The following is an 18,118-nucleotide window of genomic DNA, read 5'->3' as shown; positions in this document are numbered from 1 at the left end:
TTCGCAATGCCGGAAGACGACAAATCGGTCTTTTGAGTTGAGAACCACATGTTCTTTGGCAGCAGAAATCACTATTATGGGACAAGATGAGGATTGTGTTGAGGAGGTTAATACTGACTGACTTTAGATGAAGAGTTCCTAGACCTGGTTTTTGTAGAGAGGCATCATGATGATATCCTGTGTTTTTTTAACGTTCTTGGTGACAACGCACCAGAATCGCACGAAGATCGAACTCTCGAAGAAAACAAGTTTATCGCTGAACATCGGAAATGTGAAAGTATTACTCTTCCTGTCTGATCTCCCGCAGTGGGGCACTGCGGTTATGAAATTAAAAGCCCCTCCTGTTTTTGGAACCGCAGGAGCTTTCTAGTTTGCTGTTAGGTAGATTTTTGGTTCCTCTTTCCTGTCATGCTCTCTTTTTCTTCATGAATTCTTTTCCTTTTTCTGCCTTCTTGCTCATTCACCTGTATTTTTTCCAAAAATCTCTTCTCTTGCCGCTTGTCTCGCGATTCATGTATAGTTTAATCTGTTAGTGTTCTGATGTAAGTCCAGCAGTAGATAGGTTAAGCCTATTTTAACATACTGGAAACTGGTAATCTTCCAGTAGGTATTAATTTAGTTTTACTAAAGCCTGCTGGGACACAAGTAATGGGTTAGTGCATTTGTAAACAGGAATCGCTTGACAAGTGGCCCCCTTCATCCCCCCCTTCCTCGTCCTGATATGGCTCTGCGTAGTCGGCTGGACGTTAAGCAACAAATAAACAAACAAACCTGTCTGATCAGTCTCCCCGTTAAATCTACAGGCTACATTATTTATCAGGTAACTTACCAAACCGGAGTGTGTGTGTGTGTGTCAGTGTCAGTGTGTGTGTGTGTGTGTGTGTGTGTGTGTGTGCCGGATTACCATCATTAACGCACCAGGGTTCGTACAGAGTCCTTGAACCCTGGAAAACTCCTTGAAAATTGGAAAACCTTTTCCAGGCCTTGAAAAGTGCTTGAAAATAGAGTTTTGTTAAATGGTCATTGAAAAGTACTTGATTTTTCCAAATTGTTGCCTATACATTTCGTCAGCAGCTTGTCTTATTTAAAAAAAAATGTAACCCCCTTTTTTTTCGTCAAATACAGTACACACATTTTGGGAGAATAAAAGATCGAGTGAAAACGAAAGCAGACGAACTATTATTAGTCACCCGTAGTTGCTTTCCTTCCCGGAAGTTAGCAAGGGAAACAACTACGGAATGACTAATAGTTTGCAGACGCGGAGAACCGCATTAATTTGGGGAAAATCATGTCCTTGAAAAGCATTTATTTGGTCCTGGAAATGTCCTTGAAAACTCCTTGAATTGTATCAGCTCTGCCCTGCAGGAACCCTGACGCACCCTTTTGGACTTTTCTACGTAACCTTACTATGCCTGCTGTGACATTCACGAGGATTATTGTGATTCTTGGACAATCGTGTGCCTGTGCTGGACTTGCAGGAAGACAAACGGCGTCGGAACGTATACGTGCTGCCAAGTGTGCATGCCCAGAGCGCAGTGTGAACCGAGAGTGAATGTGTCATTGTGTGGAAGTTTTGCTTGATTGATTTATTCATGATTTAATTTGCCTTTTGGTTCAATAGAAAATCTGTGTACGTTATACTTTGTATTTTGTGGTGTGATTCGCCCCCATCCCCGAACGCCTCTGTGGGTAGAATTGTATAATTGTGTGAGTAACGTGAGTGTGTAGATGAGAATGTGTAGATGAGAATGTGAAAGTTGCTTTGGACCCAGACACACACAGCAGACTTCAACGCAACAGCTAAGTTTCAGCCTGACAAAGAAATTCGAGTGACACAGCTAAGGGCTGTACTTGTTATTTCTCTATTAAAACAAATGTTTCAAGATCTTTAGGCCAATAAAAAATAAATTGTCTGTTTCTAATAACATGGGTAAACAAAATAGGGTAGGTAGGTAGGGATTTTTAATTTTTTTTGCCAGGATAGAATTCTTCAAAATAACTAAATGACACAAAGAGACAAGACTCGCTATAGATAAATTTATGGAAAAAAAGTAAAAAATGTCACAAAGAATATAAAATGATTGTTTTACCTGGTCTGGAATCTTCAGTAGTAATTGCATAAAAAAAGTCTGATATATATATGATCATGTTAACTTTTTCTTAAAATGGGTGCGCTAAATCCTAGTCTGTTTGTTTTTAATGGACTAAGCAATCCTTGGACTGACAGAAAATATGTATTTTAAAAATGTCCAGTTGCAAATTACTTATTTTTCTAATTGGAAGAGAATATACACTCTTTTGTGTTCAAATGGGTAGGGGGCGGGGGTAGTAAAAGGATCACAGTTCAAGATTGTGCGCGACAAGAGGTGTGTTTCTTTTAACTGTGATAAAGAGCGACAACTCAACTTGGTATCTAACACTATTTCTGAACACTGTAACCACTGTAACCACTTTAGCACTTTTAATTTATTTTTTCTGTCTTCCAAACTACTTCTTCTTCTCCTCCTCTTCTTCTTCGTTCATGGGCTTAGACTCCCACGTTCACTCATGTTTTTAGCATGAGTGGATTTTTACGTGTATGACCGTTTTTACCCCGCCATTTAGGCAGCCATACGCCGCTTTCGGAGAAATTCCAAACTTCTAAAAATGAGAAAAAAAAGGTGTTTTTTTAATTCAACAGTTAAATCACTATGTTGGATATTCTATTTTGCTTCCCTATTTATCTTAAGTTTTTGATCATCTGATTACCTTGCTTTCCTATTTGTAAGATAATATGCACTCTTTTCTGAAAAATAGGTAGGGGGTGGGGGTAGTAAAAGCATCAAAGTTCAAGATTTTGCGCGACAAGAGGTGTGTTTCTTTTAACTGTGATGAAGAGGGATAACTGAACTTGGTATCTAACACTATTTCTGAACACTGTAACCACATTAGCACTTTTATTTTTTTTTCTGTCTTCCAAGCTTTAAATTCAGCTAATAAAATGAGTAAAAAAGTGTTTTTTTCTGAATTCAACAGTTAAATTACTATGTTGGATGTTCTATTTTGCTTCCCTATTTCTGTTCTGAAGTTTTTTGATCATCTGACTACCTTGATTTTCTATTTGGAAGACAATATGCACTCTTTTCTGAAAAATGGGTAGGGGGTGGGGGAAGTAAAAGCATCACAGTTCAAGATTTTGCACGACAAGAGGTGTGTTTCTTTTAACTGTGATGAAGAGGGATAACTAAACTTGGTAACTAACACTATTTCTGAACACTGTAACCACTTTAGCACTGTTAATTTATTTTTTTCTGTCATCCAAGTTTTGAATTCAGCTTACAAAATGAGTAAACAAGTGTGTTTTTTCTGAATTCAACAGTTAAATAACTCTGTTGGGTGTTCTTTTTTGCTTCCCTATTTCTGTTCTGAAGTTTTTGATCATCTGATTACCTTGCCTTTCTATTTGGAAGATAATATGCACTCTTTTCTGAAGAATGGGTAGGGGGTAGGGGTAGTAAAAGCATCACAGTTCAAGATTTTGTGCGACAAGAGGTGCGTTTCTTTTAACTGTGATGAAGAGGGATAACTCAACTTGGTATCTAACACTATTTCTGAACACTGTAACCACTTTAGCACTTTTAATTTATTTTTTTCTGTCATCCAAGCTTTAAATTCAGCTTATAAAATGAGTAAACAAGTGGTTTTTTTCTTAATTCAACAGCTAAATCACTCTGTTGGGTGTTCTTTTTTGCTTCCCTATTTCTGTTCTGAAGTTTTTGATCATCTGATTACCTTGCCTTTCTATTTGGAAGATAATATGCACTCTTTTCTGAAGAATGGGTAGGGGGTAGGGGTAGTAAAAGCATCACAGTTCAAGATTTTGCGCGACAAGAGGTGCGTTTCTTTTAACTGTGATAAAGAGGGATAACTCAACTTGGTATCTAACTCTATTTCTGAACACTGTAACCAGTTTTGCACTTTTAATTTATTTATTTCTGTCTTCCAAGCTTTAAATTCAGCTAATAAAATGAGTAAAAAAGTGTGTTTTTTCTGAATTCACCAGTTAAATCACTATGTTGCATGTTCTATTTTGCTTCCCTATTTTTGTTCTGAAGTTTTGATCATCTGACTACCTTGCTTGTCTATTTGGAAGATAATATGCACTCTTTTCTGAAAAATTAGTAGGGGGTGGGGGTAGTAAAAGCATCACAGTTCAAAATTTTGCGCGACAAGAGGTGTATTTCTCTTAAAATTTGTGAAGAGGGATAGCTCAACTTGTTATTTAACACTATTTCTGAACACTGTAACCACTTTAACACTTTTAATTTATGTTTGACTGTGTTCCATGCTTCAAATTGGGCTTCAAAAATGGATACATAAGGTTTTTTTTCCAAATTCACCTGTAAAATCACTATGTTTGATGTTCTATTTTGCTTCCCTATTTCTCTTCTTCAGTTTCTGATCATCCGATTGTTTTTTTGTTAACATATTCACAATACAATATCACAATTTCTTCAGTAGGGTTTGTGTGAAAAAATCTCATACCTATGCTCAAACTTCAGTCGCTATCTCAAAATTTTGCGCGACAAGCTCTATTCATTTTGTTTTTTCCTGATAAACAAAACACTGAACTAACATAAAAACAAACCTTTAAAACTGCCTAACCACTTTGAAATATGGCCTCAGGTGTGAACTCCAGCCTTAATGATTTACTTAACCAAACTCAGTCATGAAAACTGTTACCGAAATCATTATTTAGTTAGTGTTTATGTCAGCTGACTGTGTGTTCATAACTTCACATCATTTATTTAACTGAAAAGCTACGTACTAAAATCTGCTGGTAAATTAAAATAAAAATGACATCAAACTGTAACAGCCTACTCTGGAGAAGAGCAGCACATCATTTGAGGTAGTGTTTTAGTGTAGTAAATTAATTATTTTGTATAAATCATACTCATGGCATGTGTTCATAACTTCACACCGTGGGGCTGAGGGTCAGTTGATGTGAAGTTATGTACACCGTGCAGTCAACCCAGATTCATACTGGAATTATCAAAATGTAATTTTGAGGGTTGATATTCAGAAAACTTCTTACAAAATGTCCAGATAAAGTCAAATGTACTCTTTTGCTATTAACAAGGCATTATTTTAAACACGCCCTTGAAAAATGAGCTTGAGTTATGTGAAGTTATGAACTTCATGACAAAACGGCTAAGTACTTCAGAAAGAAACAGTCAGCAGCCAGTAGATTCTTTTTGTGATGAAAATCATGGTACAGTGTAATTTGGAAACTGAAAATAGTCATTTTACATATATTTTGGGTTTTGACATGAGTTAGTAACTCTCACATGAAAATAGTGCGCAAGACACAGAGAAAATAGCTAATTAAAGCATACTGCTTGACTTTAGTGACAAAAAATGCTTAGTATCTAAATCTAATGTACTTTTATATGCAAAATTGCTGTTCCACTACAACCTTAACTTTCATGGCTAGCATTTAAGGACAAAAAAACACTCAGTGGAGATAGTAGGAAAGTTCATAACTTTCTCACAAGAATTTTTTATTTCTCAATTACTCAAACACCAATGAATGAACTTGATGCAAACTTTCAGTGTGACTGCTGCTAGTGGATCCAAATGCATTACAAAGCTAGGTGTTCCCCAACCAGTCAATTTACTCTCTTTATAAGGCAAAAGGTTGGAAAGTTCATAACTCTTTTTTCACAAGAAAATCTGCACGTAAACTTCAAACTACTTTTGAACATGCAAAAACAAGTCAAACAACCCTTTTTATGTTTTATACCTCTGCAAAACATACTGTAAAATACTTTTTTACAAAAATATATCAGGTTTCAATCTTTAATTATTATTTAGAGCTGATCAGTGAACAAAAATGAAGTCTTACGGAAATAGTTTTGAACTTTCTGTGAAATTTTGTCTCCCCATTTTCTGCAGGCTCACTGACAAAATTCAAAAACTTTGCTTTGTCAAAGGTACATTTGAGTTTTACTGGCTCAGTGAAAACTCATTCATGACATTCTGTCTCATAAATATGACACAGTAGACCATGTTTCAATATGCTGTAAGGTCATGTCACAAAAAATGGCCAAAATGTAGTGCTGCTGACTTCAGATAATGGCGACATTTTCATTAAAAACAACAACTGAGCACACAATGTTTCTCTAGGTGTGTACTTCATACTTTTTTTTACAAGTCTCATTAATCTTTACAAGGATTTTATTTTTCTTTGATGTACAAATCAGGTTAGAACCAAGGTTGCACAGCTATTTCAGCTGTGGACACCATTTCAGACTTAAGGCCATATAGATCTCTTAAAAAATACAGATTAACCTTATCCTCCCCCTCTTTATTTTTGATTTAAAGACTAAAACATGAAGAACATTGGCTTGGATAAATGGATTCATAATGTGTTGATTTGTCTACATGACCTGCCTACAGGCTGAGAAGTGGCTGAAGGAGCAGGCCCAGAAAGAGGGCTGGGCCAAGGCCACCAAGCTGCAGAGCAGAAGTATGTCAAACGGCCTGGTGGCCGTCGTCTCCAACCAGCAGGCCGCTACCATGATTGAGGTACCAGCTTCGTCTATATTAAGGTCTGGGCCTCTCCGTCGGTCTGTCAAGCTTTTGATCGCTTATAACTCTTGTGTTTATGGCCTGATTCACCTGAAATTCAGCATGACACAAGCCATTCCTGTGGCATAACTGTATTGGATATTTTCTACCCAGTAACTATGCGAACGGCGGAGTTATGAACAATGAAGCGCTCAGCCATGCTTTCTTTTGTTTACTGCTGGCATTTCTTGACCCAATTGCCTCAAATTTGGCTTTAACTTGGACATATCTGTGGCAAATCTTTACCAAATTCCAGACAAATCGCTTCCTCTCTGGAGCCATAAGTGAAAGAAAGTGTGCGTGAGCGCTTTATCGCCAAGCACATCTAGCCATCTTTACTGAGGCAACCAGAATTAATTCTGCCAGTGTCGTTCAAGGAAGTTCCCTATGGATTCCCAAAGGCCTGGTTTCATGACTTCTTCCTGGGTTTAACAGCGATAGTTATTTTTTAACATGCAAGAACTTTTGGGGTTTTTGATGAATTGGTGACTGTTCTTTGAACTTTCATCATTTGAAAAACATTATGCAAACTTTCATCATTGACAAACATTATGCAAACAATGAAAGTACACATAATCAGCTAAAGAGATGACTATGGGGTGCTTTTCTTCTGTTTACTTTTTGTGGAACTTCGGTCTTGAGAAAGGATTATACTTGTTTTATTTTATTCCATTTTCTTTATCTCGGTCTTGTTTTCTTTTGAATCATAAAAGGTGAACTGCGAAACTGACTTTGTGGCAAGGAACAACAAATTCATCAACCTGACGGCAAGTCTTGCACAGGATTGTCACCAGGCTTTGCTGCAGAAATCAGAGGCATCTGTAAGTAGAGTCAGACTCAGCTGGTCGAATTCAAGTTATTTCAAAACTGGATGTATGTTTTACTGTGCCTGTGAACTTCTAAGAGAATCTTTCTTTGTTTGGTGTTTAACGTCGTTTTCAACCACGAAGGTTATATCGCGACCGGGGGGGGGGGGGGGGGGGGGGGGGGGGGGGGGGAGGGGGGAATGGAATGGGATAGAGCCACTTGTTAATTGATTCTTGTTCACAAGAGCACTAATCAAAAAATTGCTCCAGGGGCTTGCAACGTAGTACAATATATTACCTTACTGGGAGAATGCAAGTTTTCAGTACAAAGGACTTAACATTTCTTACATACTGCTTGACTAAAATCTTCACAAACATTGACTATATTCTATACAAGAAACACTTAACAAGGGTAAAAGGAGAAACAGAATCCGTTAGTCGCCTCTTACGACATGCTGGGGAGCATCGGGTAAATTCTTCCCCCTAACCCGCGGGGGGTTTCAAAGAGAATGGACAGAATTTATTTCAGATGAACTTGTTAGGAGACTAGTCATGATTTTCTGAATAACTGTTAATTGTCATCTTTCACGAATTTTCATTCATAACCAGTTGGTAAATAAATCTCATGTTCCCCATGCAACAAATTGAGGTGGTGAATGGGTTTGAGCTTTTAGGTGAAACGTGGATTGTCAAAATAAAAGCCAATCAGGCTGATTGTTTGATGTGAGGAACCATCGCGGCTTTGGATTCGTGTTTCCGAGGACAACGGTTGTAAGCATTCACTCTCAAAGACCCAATCAAGGTGATGATTACCGCTGCGACTCATGGTCAATTTGCAACTTATCTCTGTAATCGCAAAATCCACAATGTAAAGTCATAAAACGCTTGAAAGAAAAGGAATAAGCTAAAAACTTACTGAATAAGATGGAAGCTCTGTGCATTTTCAGTCTGAAACAAAATCTACGAACAAGTTACGTTTGACGTCACAAACAAGTATGATGTGTTATCTCGAACTTCTGACGTGTTGGGGCCCTGGAAAGGGCATTCTGAAAATTACGTTCAGAATAGGGATCCCCATGTGTTATTGTGCAAACTTTTGCTCATCCAAAATGATGACAAAAACGATGTTTGGTGGCTTGTCAGACCAGCTTTTTTTGTTGGTCCTCGGGGACCATATCGCCTTCGGTTTTCATATTTATCAACCGCGGCCTTTGGCCTTGGTCGATGAATATGAAACCGAAGACGATATGGTCCCCTCGGACCAACAAAAAAAGCTGGTCTGTCAACAAGCCACCAAACATCTTATATTGTTTTAAAGACCCCATGATGCTAAATTCTCAGGAAAACTGAAGTATTAGAGTACATTGTTAGTGCCTGAGTTGAAAAGAATAACAAGTGTTTTGTTCGTTTCTTTGATGTTTTTCTCTGCATGGGAAATTGTGTCTTTAACTGCAAGTACGCACACTTTTGATTGATTTGTTTTGCTGTGTCTGTTAATGTAAATTCTTTCTCCTGGTTCATAGCTAGAGCTGGACAAGGCTGTAGGATCCCTGGTGACGGCAGAAGGCAAGTCTCTGGCGGACCTTGTGGCGCTGGAGGTGGGCAACATTGGGGAAAACATGCTGCTAAGGAGAGCTGTACACCTCAAGGGCAACGCTTCATACCTGGCTGCTTATGTGCATGCCTCAGGTGAGTTTTGCCTCCAGTGGGCGGAAACTGTGGGATGAAGGGAATGCCAGAGCTAATTATTTACACAGATCGGAAAAGGGGGTTGGGCGTGAATTACAAAAGTAAATGTAAAATAAGTCGCATAAAGCAATATCAAATTATTTTGTCATAAAAGATTGAAGCTGAACACATTGGGTCATATGAAGCCTAGTCTGGTAAAAAAAACAACCGATTGAAACTGATAACATTGGGTCATATGAAGCCCAAACTGAAACGTTTTAGGCTGACTGAAACCCTTTGACCGAGACAGTGTAGACTCAGAGGTCATGGTGACTGAAGACAAAATGTTAACCTAAATTTGCACTTTACTTTTTAAACACTTTTTTTTTTAGCACATTTTTAATATAAATATATCCAATATTTTTTAATTCAGGAAATAACGAAGAATACAATGCAGTAAGTTTTGATTCTAGTTTTACAATTTCAATTCCTAGTACAATTTGAAATTAGCTATTTAGTTTTTGAAGCTTTCAAGCTGAAATGCAATCCTATACTTTGGACCTGGTTAATGAACATCAACCACAGTACCGCCTCAACTTTTTTTTATTTCAAAGTTTGATATGTCATTGAAGGCAACAATTGAAAAATTGTTTTAAAAAGCTGTGGAAGCATGAGCATGTGGAAAAATTCACATTTAAAGTTTCATAACTTAAGCATCTGTCCAGTAGATTAAAAAAAAAATAGCTCAATAGGCATATACACACCCACATCTCGCTCTCTATTCCCAGTCTACCTAAATTCATACATACATTGACTAAATGTAACAAGTCGCGTAAGGCGAAATTACTACATTTAGTCAAGCTGTGGAACTCACAGAATGAAACTGAACGTAGTCCGCCGCTAGTGCAAAAGGCAGTGAAAGTTACGAGCCTGTTTGGCGCGGTAGCGGTTGCGCTGTGCTTCATAGCACGCTTTACTGTACCTCTCTTCGTTTTAACTTTCTGAGCGTGTTTTTAATCCAAACATATCATATCTATATGTTTTTAGAATCAGGAACCGACAAGGAATAAGATGAAATTGTTTTTAAATCGATTTCGGAAAGTTAATTTTGATCATAATTTTTATATTTTTAATTTTCAGAGCTTGTTTTTAATCCAAATATAACATATTTATATGTTTTTGGAATCAGAACATGATAAAGAATAAGATGAACGTAAATTTGGATCGTTTTATAAAAAATTTTTTTTTTTACAATTTTCAGATTTTTAATGACCAAAGTCATTAATTAATTTTTAAGCCACCAAGCTGAAATACAATACCGAAGTCCGGCCTTCGTCGAAAATTGCTTGGTCAAAATTTCAATCAATTTGATTGAAAAATGAGGGTGTGACAGTGCCGCCTCAACTTTTACAAAAAGCCGGATATGACGTCATCAAAGACATTTATCGAAAAAAAGAAAAAAACGTCCTGGGATATCATTCCCAGGAACTCTCATGTAAAATTTCATAAAGATTGGTCCAGTAGTTTAGTCTGAATCGCTCTACAAATACACACGCACAGACACACACACACAGACATACACCACACCCTCGTCTCGATTCCCCCCCTACGTTAAAACATTTAGTCAAAACTTGACTAAATGTAATAAAAAAGAACTCGCATTGGTAGTTTACTACATTTTTGTGATGCATGTTATGTTTTGTAATATGTTTTGTTATTTTTTTCTTGTACTGAACATGTTGCCTGCAACAGTTATGCCAGACATTCCTATAAACCTGTTTCTGTTCCGATGATTTGTTTAAAGTTTTTTAAGATGAACCACACAAGGCCTCAATTTCCCACTTACTTATTCTGCTCTATCAAAGGGTATGGCCATCAAGTACTGCTGGCTTCCAACTAGAAACAATATTTTCCTGCCCTGCAAAGACTCATTGTCTGTCCACTTCTTTTACAGGTCCGGAGATCAGCTCAGACTCTGAATGCCGCCTTGGTAAGTACGGCGTCATTCTCAGCCTCGGCCAGATTGCTGCACCAAGCAGGGAAGATGGACAAACACCGTCTTTGGAAGACATTGGTCACAAGCTGGGACAGCATATAGTGGGCATGAACCCTAGGCTTGTTGGCAGTTTAGATGAAAAAGAGGAGGAGGAAAAGGAGGACGAGAGTGACGAGAAGAAGGACGAGAGTGACGAGAAGAAGGAAGAGGAAGAGAGGCTTGTGTTTCAAGAGTTTCTTTTAGATCCTAGTACATATGTAGGAGAACTGTTGAAGGAAAATGGTGTAACCGTCGATACGTTCTACCGTTTTGCCTGTGGGGAGGAACTACCACAGGATGAGAAAGAGAACTGAGCCATTTGTGTGTGTGTTGGGAATTTCTAAGGACGAGGAAATATCAGCTTGTGCTCTGCTACAAATCTGCTGTGATTGGAGAGTAACACGAGTTATTTTTTGTTGTTGTTGGAATAAGCTTATCACCTATTGAGATATATATGATGTTGTGACAAAAGGTCGTGCTCCAGACCCCATGTGTGTTTGTAAGCAATTAAACAACATTATCAAAAACATGTATGTGTCTGTGTTTGTTTGTTGGATTGAAAATATGATGAAGAGATACCTACGATAAAATTGTGTGTTTTAACAACAGCTTTGTGAATTAAATCTACGATGAAAGTGAAAAACTGTGGAAAAATTTCCCGCCGAAACCAATAAGCAAGAACTCATACTTTTGTTATCAACCCAGAACACTCTTTTTAATGCACAAAACCAAACTGCATTGTAAATCTGGAAATAAGAATAATAAATCAATATGTGTGTAAACAAACCTGCTTCTATATACAAATATTTAATTAGAAACGGAGAAATTAACTTCAGGTTGTTGGTTGTGATGATGTTTGTCCGAAGTGACAACGATGTTTTGACATCGTGTGCATGTATCATCTATGCTCCGGTCCGAACTTTTGCAGTTTCCAGAACACAAAAAGAATTAATGTATTAGTTGAGATCGCTGGGCATTTGAAATTTACAAACATGACAGAGATATGCCGAATAATTTGCTAAGCATCGAATCATTTGTCCGGACGTCACAACCAAACAATCACGAATTTTTCAACAACTGACACTCTCCGTTGACTTCCGATCGTACGTTTTAATAGCATTGCTCCCAACTGATTTCAAACCGAGGCTTGTTTTTCTTGGAAATGGCGCGTCGAAGAAGGGAAGGTAAAAGAGCTTCGTTTGTCCGTATTTTCTGAATTACAAGTTGACGTCACAACCGACATCTACATCACAACCGACAAACAATCTGTTAGAAATAATTTTTCATTGAACTCATTTCGAATTTGCATGTTATTCAAACGAAACAGAGCGCATCAAAATACGACACACTGCTCTCTGTTTGTTGTTCGCGCTCATCGGGGCCCGTATGCATGAACTAGAAGTAAGAAACACTGGAAGTAGAGGCCTCTTTTCGAAGTGGGAACTCCCGAAGTCAACTTTCTAACTGTTCACAATGCATGAACTGACTTGAACGCCAAAGTAGTGACAGCGAGAGTATTAAGGTCAAGGTCGGGAAAATTGGGGGAATCCCTACTAATACGCATGCGCACGTTTCTATCAACATGGCAGTCAACGAAAATGGCAAGGCACGTGTGCCGCTCAAAAAGAAAGTAGACACGGAGGGGCGTTCTGCGCCTTTTTCAGAAGGTGAAATTGCTGTACTCTTGACAGAAGTGTTTTACGAAAGAACGGTTATTCTGTCCAAATTTCAGAACAGTCTAACTGTTAAACATAAAGACGCTGTCTGATCCAAAATTGCCAAAGAAGTGTCTCTCTCTCTCTGTCTCTGTCTCTGTCTCTGTCTCTGTCTCTCTCTGTCTCTGTCTCTGTCTCTCTCTCTCTCTCAGCTCTTTCTCTCTCTCTCTCTCTCTCTCTCTCTCTCTCTCTCTCTCTCTCTCTCTCTCTCTCTCTCTCTCTCTCTCTCTCTCTCTCCCTTACGACACACGCACACACAGACAAACGTACACTCATGCACATACTAACACTATGACACAAGTGACACTGACGGCACACATAAACACACACACACACACCACACACTGCACACACACACACACGCGCGCGCTCGCGCGCACACATATACACACACACACGCACCCATACACGCACGCACACAGTCACAAACAAATAACCACACACTCACTCTCCCTCACTTTCTCTCATTCTCTCTCAATCTACACTCATACACACACTGAAACTATGATGACACAAGTGACACGTCACACACACACACACACACACACACACACACACACACACACACACACATACTCACCGTAGTGACACACATATACACACGCGCGTACAGTTGAAAGTCAAGACATGATATGATTTTTTCAAAGCATAGGAAGGTTTCATTTGCAAATGAATAAAATTAACACAGAGGCAAAACCCGGTTTTTGCAGCCGGAATGCAATTGCGGAGGCTTAAAAAGGAAAAGATTAATAAAAAAAATATATAGCTCCCGGCGGAACTTGAACCCGGAGCGAATGAACGAGAGTCCGGAACCGTTACCACTGCACTATGTTACTCGTGTAGAATATAGGCATGATGAAAAAAGGCATTCTGAGTTATTCAGTCGTGCTGGTTTGAAAGCTCGCCACCTTCGCCTAATGACTCGTGCACGTTTTTTTCGGTCAGTAACTAATCGAACTGTCGCTTTTGAGTCACTCTGTTTCAAGCATTTCACCTAAATTAAACAAGAATGTCACAGTCCGTGTCTATGGTGCAAGGTAGGAGACCGTCTCATTGTAGCCAAGTTACGACAGTTGCTCGATTGACGCATTTCACGTCTTCGATATTGTGTCTGAGATCATTTCCCAATGAGCTGCCTTTAAAAACGGAATGTCCTGCAATTGTAGTATGCGCTGGAGGTTTCTTTTGGGTGGGTAAGGACCCTTGAGATGCGATATCGTCGTATAATTATGTCAAGCGAGAGGCCCTTGACATTGGAAGTGGGAACTTCGAAAGCAAAGTTGCCAGCTACTCGGTATGCACGAGCTAAATTGAACGCCGAAGTAGTGGCTTCGAGAGTTCTGAGGTCAAGGTCGAGAAAATTGGGGGAATCCCAATTAGTGCGCATGCGTTTGTAAACGGTAGGCTTGGTGACCAGAAGAAACGAATCTCATCGCGAGTTCGTAAATGGGCAAACGTTGATCGCGCTGTAGCTTTTACTATAATTGTTGTTTTTAACTGGTTGAACGAAAGCTGTGATAATTGTCCTTAAATAGAATGACTGTCTACAATAATGATTTCGTTAACCAGAATGTTGGGGACAATAAAAAAAAGGTTGTTTATGTGGTAGCGAAGTCGGTTAACTTAAAACTCTTTTTGTAGTGTTTTTTTTAATGATTGTGTATCGGTAAAACTGCTGGACAAAAATAGTTTGGTCAGAGCGAATGTTTGTGTTACTGGTAAATTTAAAAAGGCAGAACTCCATTTTTGGGGAATCAAGATATAAGGTGTAGTGAAAAGAAGATAAGTTCAGCGAATTTCATATTATTTGAGAAAATGTGTGTCCGAATTTTTAAAACAGAAAAATTGTTGTACTTAGGTGTTTGTAAATTACGTTTGTCCTCGTTAATTGTGAAGAGGATGTATGTTTATATAAAGTTCAAAGTCAAGATTGGATTTTTGTAGCCTACGTGCGTGTGTGCATGTGTATTAGACATAATACATAGACATAGAACACTTTATTATCTCAATTACGATAAACTCGGGTGTGGTGAATCACAATAAACAGCATAAAACGTAAGAACATGAATAAAATATCAAGGCGCAAATATAGTCAGCTCATCATAGTGTGGGGAGTGGGTACACACACACACACACACACACACACACACACACACATACACACACACACACACACACACACACACCGTCGAACACACACATAACGTCGAACACAAACACACACACACACACACACACACACACACACACACACCGTCGAACACACACACACCGTCGAACACACACACACACCGTCGAACACACACATAACATCGAAAACACACACACACACACACACACACACACACAAACACACACACACAAACACACACACACACACACGAACACGCAAACAAACGTATGAAGGAACAGACGCACAATTATACCCGCACGCACGCACACACAGGCAGACAGGCACTCGCACAAATACATACACACACACACACACACACACACACACACACACACACAAACACACACAGATAAAGCAATGACAAAAAAAATAGCAGAAACTTACACTTCAACACTCGAACACACACACACGCACACGCACACAAACACACCCACGCACGCACGCACGCACACAAACACACACACACACACACACACACTCACACATGCACACAACGACGCCCATTTTCATAGAAACACAGTAACCCCCTCGTATAAGCGGGAATGAAAGAGTGGTGGCCAATGACCCAGAACAAACAAAAGTCAAAGCTGGCAACTCGGGTTTGTATTCAGGGAAATTTGCACGAAATGCATGCAGAAGATACGACTTTTCCCTCTATTTTCTCTCTTTGGGAGCGTCAGCTCGGTTTGACATGAAAAACTGAAGAAAAGCCCTGCCTTTTTGCACTGAGAAACTGTGGAAGTAGCGTGTTTACTACTGGGTCTGGCTGTAGTACATTTACCCTCATTTACTTCCTCGTTAGCTTCCAAAGTAAACTCTTTTTTCGTCCCATGCATGCGAAAGTGAGGATGTACTTCCGATGTCACTCAAAACTTTAGAAGTAGTCGCGAAATACCCTGAGTTACTTCCTCGCTTTGCTTCGAGGTAAACCCTTTTTCCGGCCCATGCATACGAAAGTGAGGCAAGTACTTCCGATGTCACTCAAAACTTCGGGAGTTGTCGCGAACTTCCCCCATAAGCATACGGGCCCGAATGAGTGCGATAGGTAAAAAGCTGAGAGAGGACAAATTATTTTGTATGTCCAAAGTCACAACCGAACATGACCGACATACGAAATGTAATTCACGGCTGTTTCGAGAAAGCAAACAATTTGAAAATGTTCGTTCGATGTTTTGTACAGCAGCTAATTATTGACGACAAGCAACTGAATGAATTTCTGCATGAATATTTCCAATCCACACATAGTTTACTGTCGGTTGTGATGACTTCTCCAGAAGACAAACTCTTTGCTATGTTGGTTGTGATGATTTTTCCAGGAGACAAACTTGCTATGTTCACTGTCATAACCAACTTACCTTACATTTCTTTGGTATATTTTTTGGAATTTTTGTTGTTGTAAGCTGTTTTCCCTTCTTTTAAAGTAGTAGTAAAGAAGTAGGTCAGTTGTCAATTGATTATCAGACGACACTAGTTGTAGTAGGCCTACCAGGAGGTCATGGCCTAAAAACTCAGTTTAACTTTTAAGTAAAAAAAAAAATGTTGGGTGTCACTGTCAGTGCAGGCTCTGTGTGTGTGTGTGTGTGTGTGTGTGTGTGTGTGTGTGTGTGTGTGTGTGCTTGCTTACAGAGTTACATAAGCTATAGTTATGGGCTTATAACTTATATTGAATTAACGTTTTTGAATTAACGTAGCCTAAACAATTTATGTTGTAGTCCAGATTACTGCAGAGTCCTGATCATCGCTGATGAAGGTGCATTTAAGATGCTTTCCCACTCTACAGCATTTTCCCATTTTCAGTTTATTTAACTTAAGCTACAAATTAATTATGACTTTTTCCAGGCCTGTCGTGAGTTGCACAGAGGAAAGAGCTTGCGAACGTTCGCTACGATAACATGCCAAGCCATAAACCAAAGGCTCTTCCAGTCCTCTTTATGAGTTTTGTTTTGCATATTATTAGTATTATATATGGAGAGAGAGAGAGAATGCAAAATAAGACAGAAAAAGAGTTGTCTATCTTTTAGTTTTAACTTTAAGTGTTATGTTTAATTTTGTTGGTCCATCGCTATGTCATCACAACCGACCATAAGATTAAGCACAGTCATCGTAACAAAGGCTCTTCCAGTCCCCTTTATGTTTTTTTGCAAATACTAGATCTGTAGTAGTTAAGGTAATAGCCCCCCAAAATTGTTTTTTGTATTCTCTTTTGTTTGAGCATGAAATGACAAGCATCAAGTTTGTCCATCGCCTAATCACAACCGACTCAAAAAGTGCCATGATCATGGTAATTTGAAGTTTGTGAGCTCTTTTGTGTGTGTTTTTATGTAAAAGGAATTACATATCCTTGATTTTAATTTATTTTGTAAACACATCAAACGGAAACGTGATGTTTATGTCGGTCGTGATGTTGGACATAACATCATGTATAAAAAAATAAATAATGTAAGTTGGTTTTGGAATTGTTTGCGTGTAATTCACTGGTGTTGTACTTTCTTTTGATTTATAAAAGGTATTTGGATTGCAGAAGTTTCATTTATGGAGGTAAATCAATCAAATGGTATGTCCAGCATCACGACCAACATCTGTCAGATTGTTAACAAAATATGCTTATTCTACAGAACCCGCTGACCAAACTATCTTTTCCTATTTTATTTTATGTAATGAAAATATGAAACATTCAGCATAAAAATGCACTTGTGTCAAAAAATATTTTTTGATTTTTGATTTTTCTACATGTACTCTTTTTTCCACGACCTTTTGTCACAACATCATATATGTTGTCAATTATGTGACAAAGATTATGTGACCACTATTCATCTTTACAGTTTCTCTGAATTGATGGGAAAAAGCATGTAGGCATAAACCTCATCTACACTGATCATAATAAATCACATACCAGTAAGAATGATCAGTGTGTATCGGTTGTTTGACTGAGTGAGTATGAAACTACATGTACAAGTAAATAACGAATATTACATGAAAATGTGTCCAATGTGTGTGTTTTATTGTGCTGCTAGGCATATATACACATATAGAATTAATGCATAGAGATGACAGATGTGGCAAGCCTCCATATTTTGCTAAAATACATATGTAGCATCTAAAAAGGCTGCTG

General features: G+C 38.5%; 1 protein-coding gene across 1 annotated transcript in view; it reads left to right on the top strand.

Annotated features, from left to right (window-relative positions):
- LOC138959035 (elongation factor Ts, mitochondrial-like) overlaps positions 1 to 11,647 on the top strand; it is a 39,969-nt gene extending 28,322 nt beyond the window's left edge. Inside the window, exons 3-6 of the mRNA XM_070330398.1 lie at positions 6,439 to 6,567; positions 7,323 to 7,430; positions 8,939 to 9,104; positions 11,038 to 11,647. Of these exons, the coding sequence (XP_070186499.1) occupies positions 6,439 to 6,567; positions 7,323 to 7,430; positions 8,939 to 9,104; positions 11,038 to 11,432 (798 nt within the window). The 3' untranslated portion in view covers positions 11,433 to 11,647. The remainder of the gene's footprint in view (positions 1 to 6,438; positions 6,568 to 7,322; positions 7,431 to 8,938; positions 9,105 to 11,037) is intronic.
- The last annotated feature ends 6,471 nt before the right edge of the window (positions 11,648 to 18,118 follow it).

The sequence above is a fragment of the Littorina saxatilis genome, linkage group LG2, assembly GCF_037325665.1.
Source record: "Littorina saxatilis isolate snail1 linkage group LG2, US_GU_Lsax_2.0, whole genome shotgun sequence".
In the NCBI taxonomy this organism is placed as follows: domain Eukaryota; kingdom Metazoa; phylum Mollusca; class Gastropoda; order Littorinimorpha; family Littorinidae; genus Littorina; species Littorina saxatilis.
This window is presented reverse-complemented; position numbering and strand designations above follow the sequence as displayed.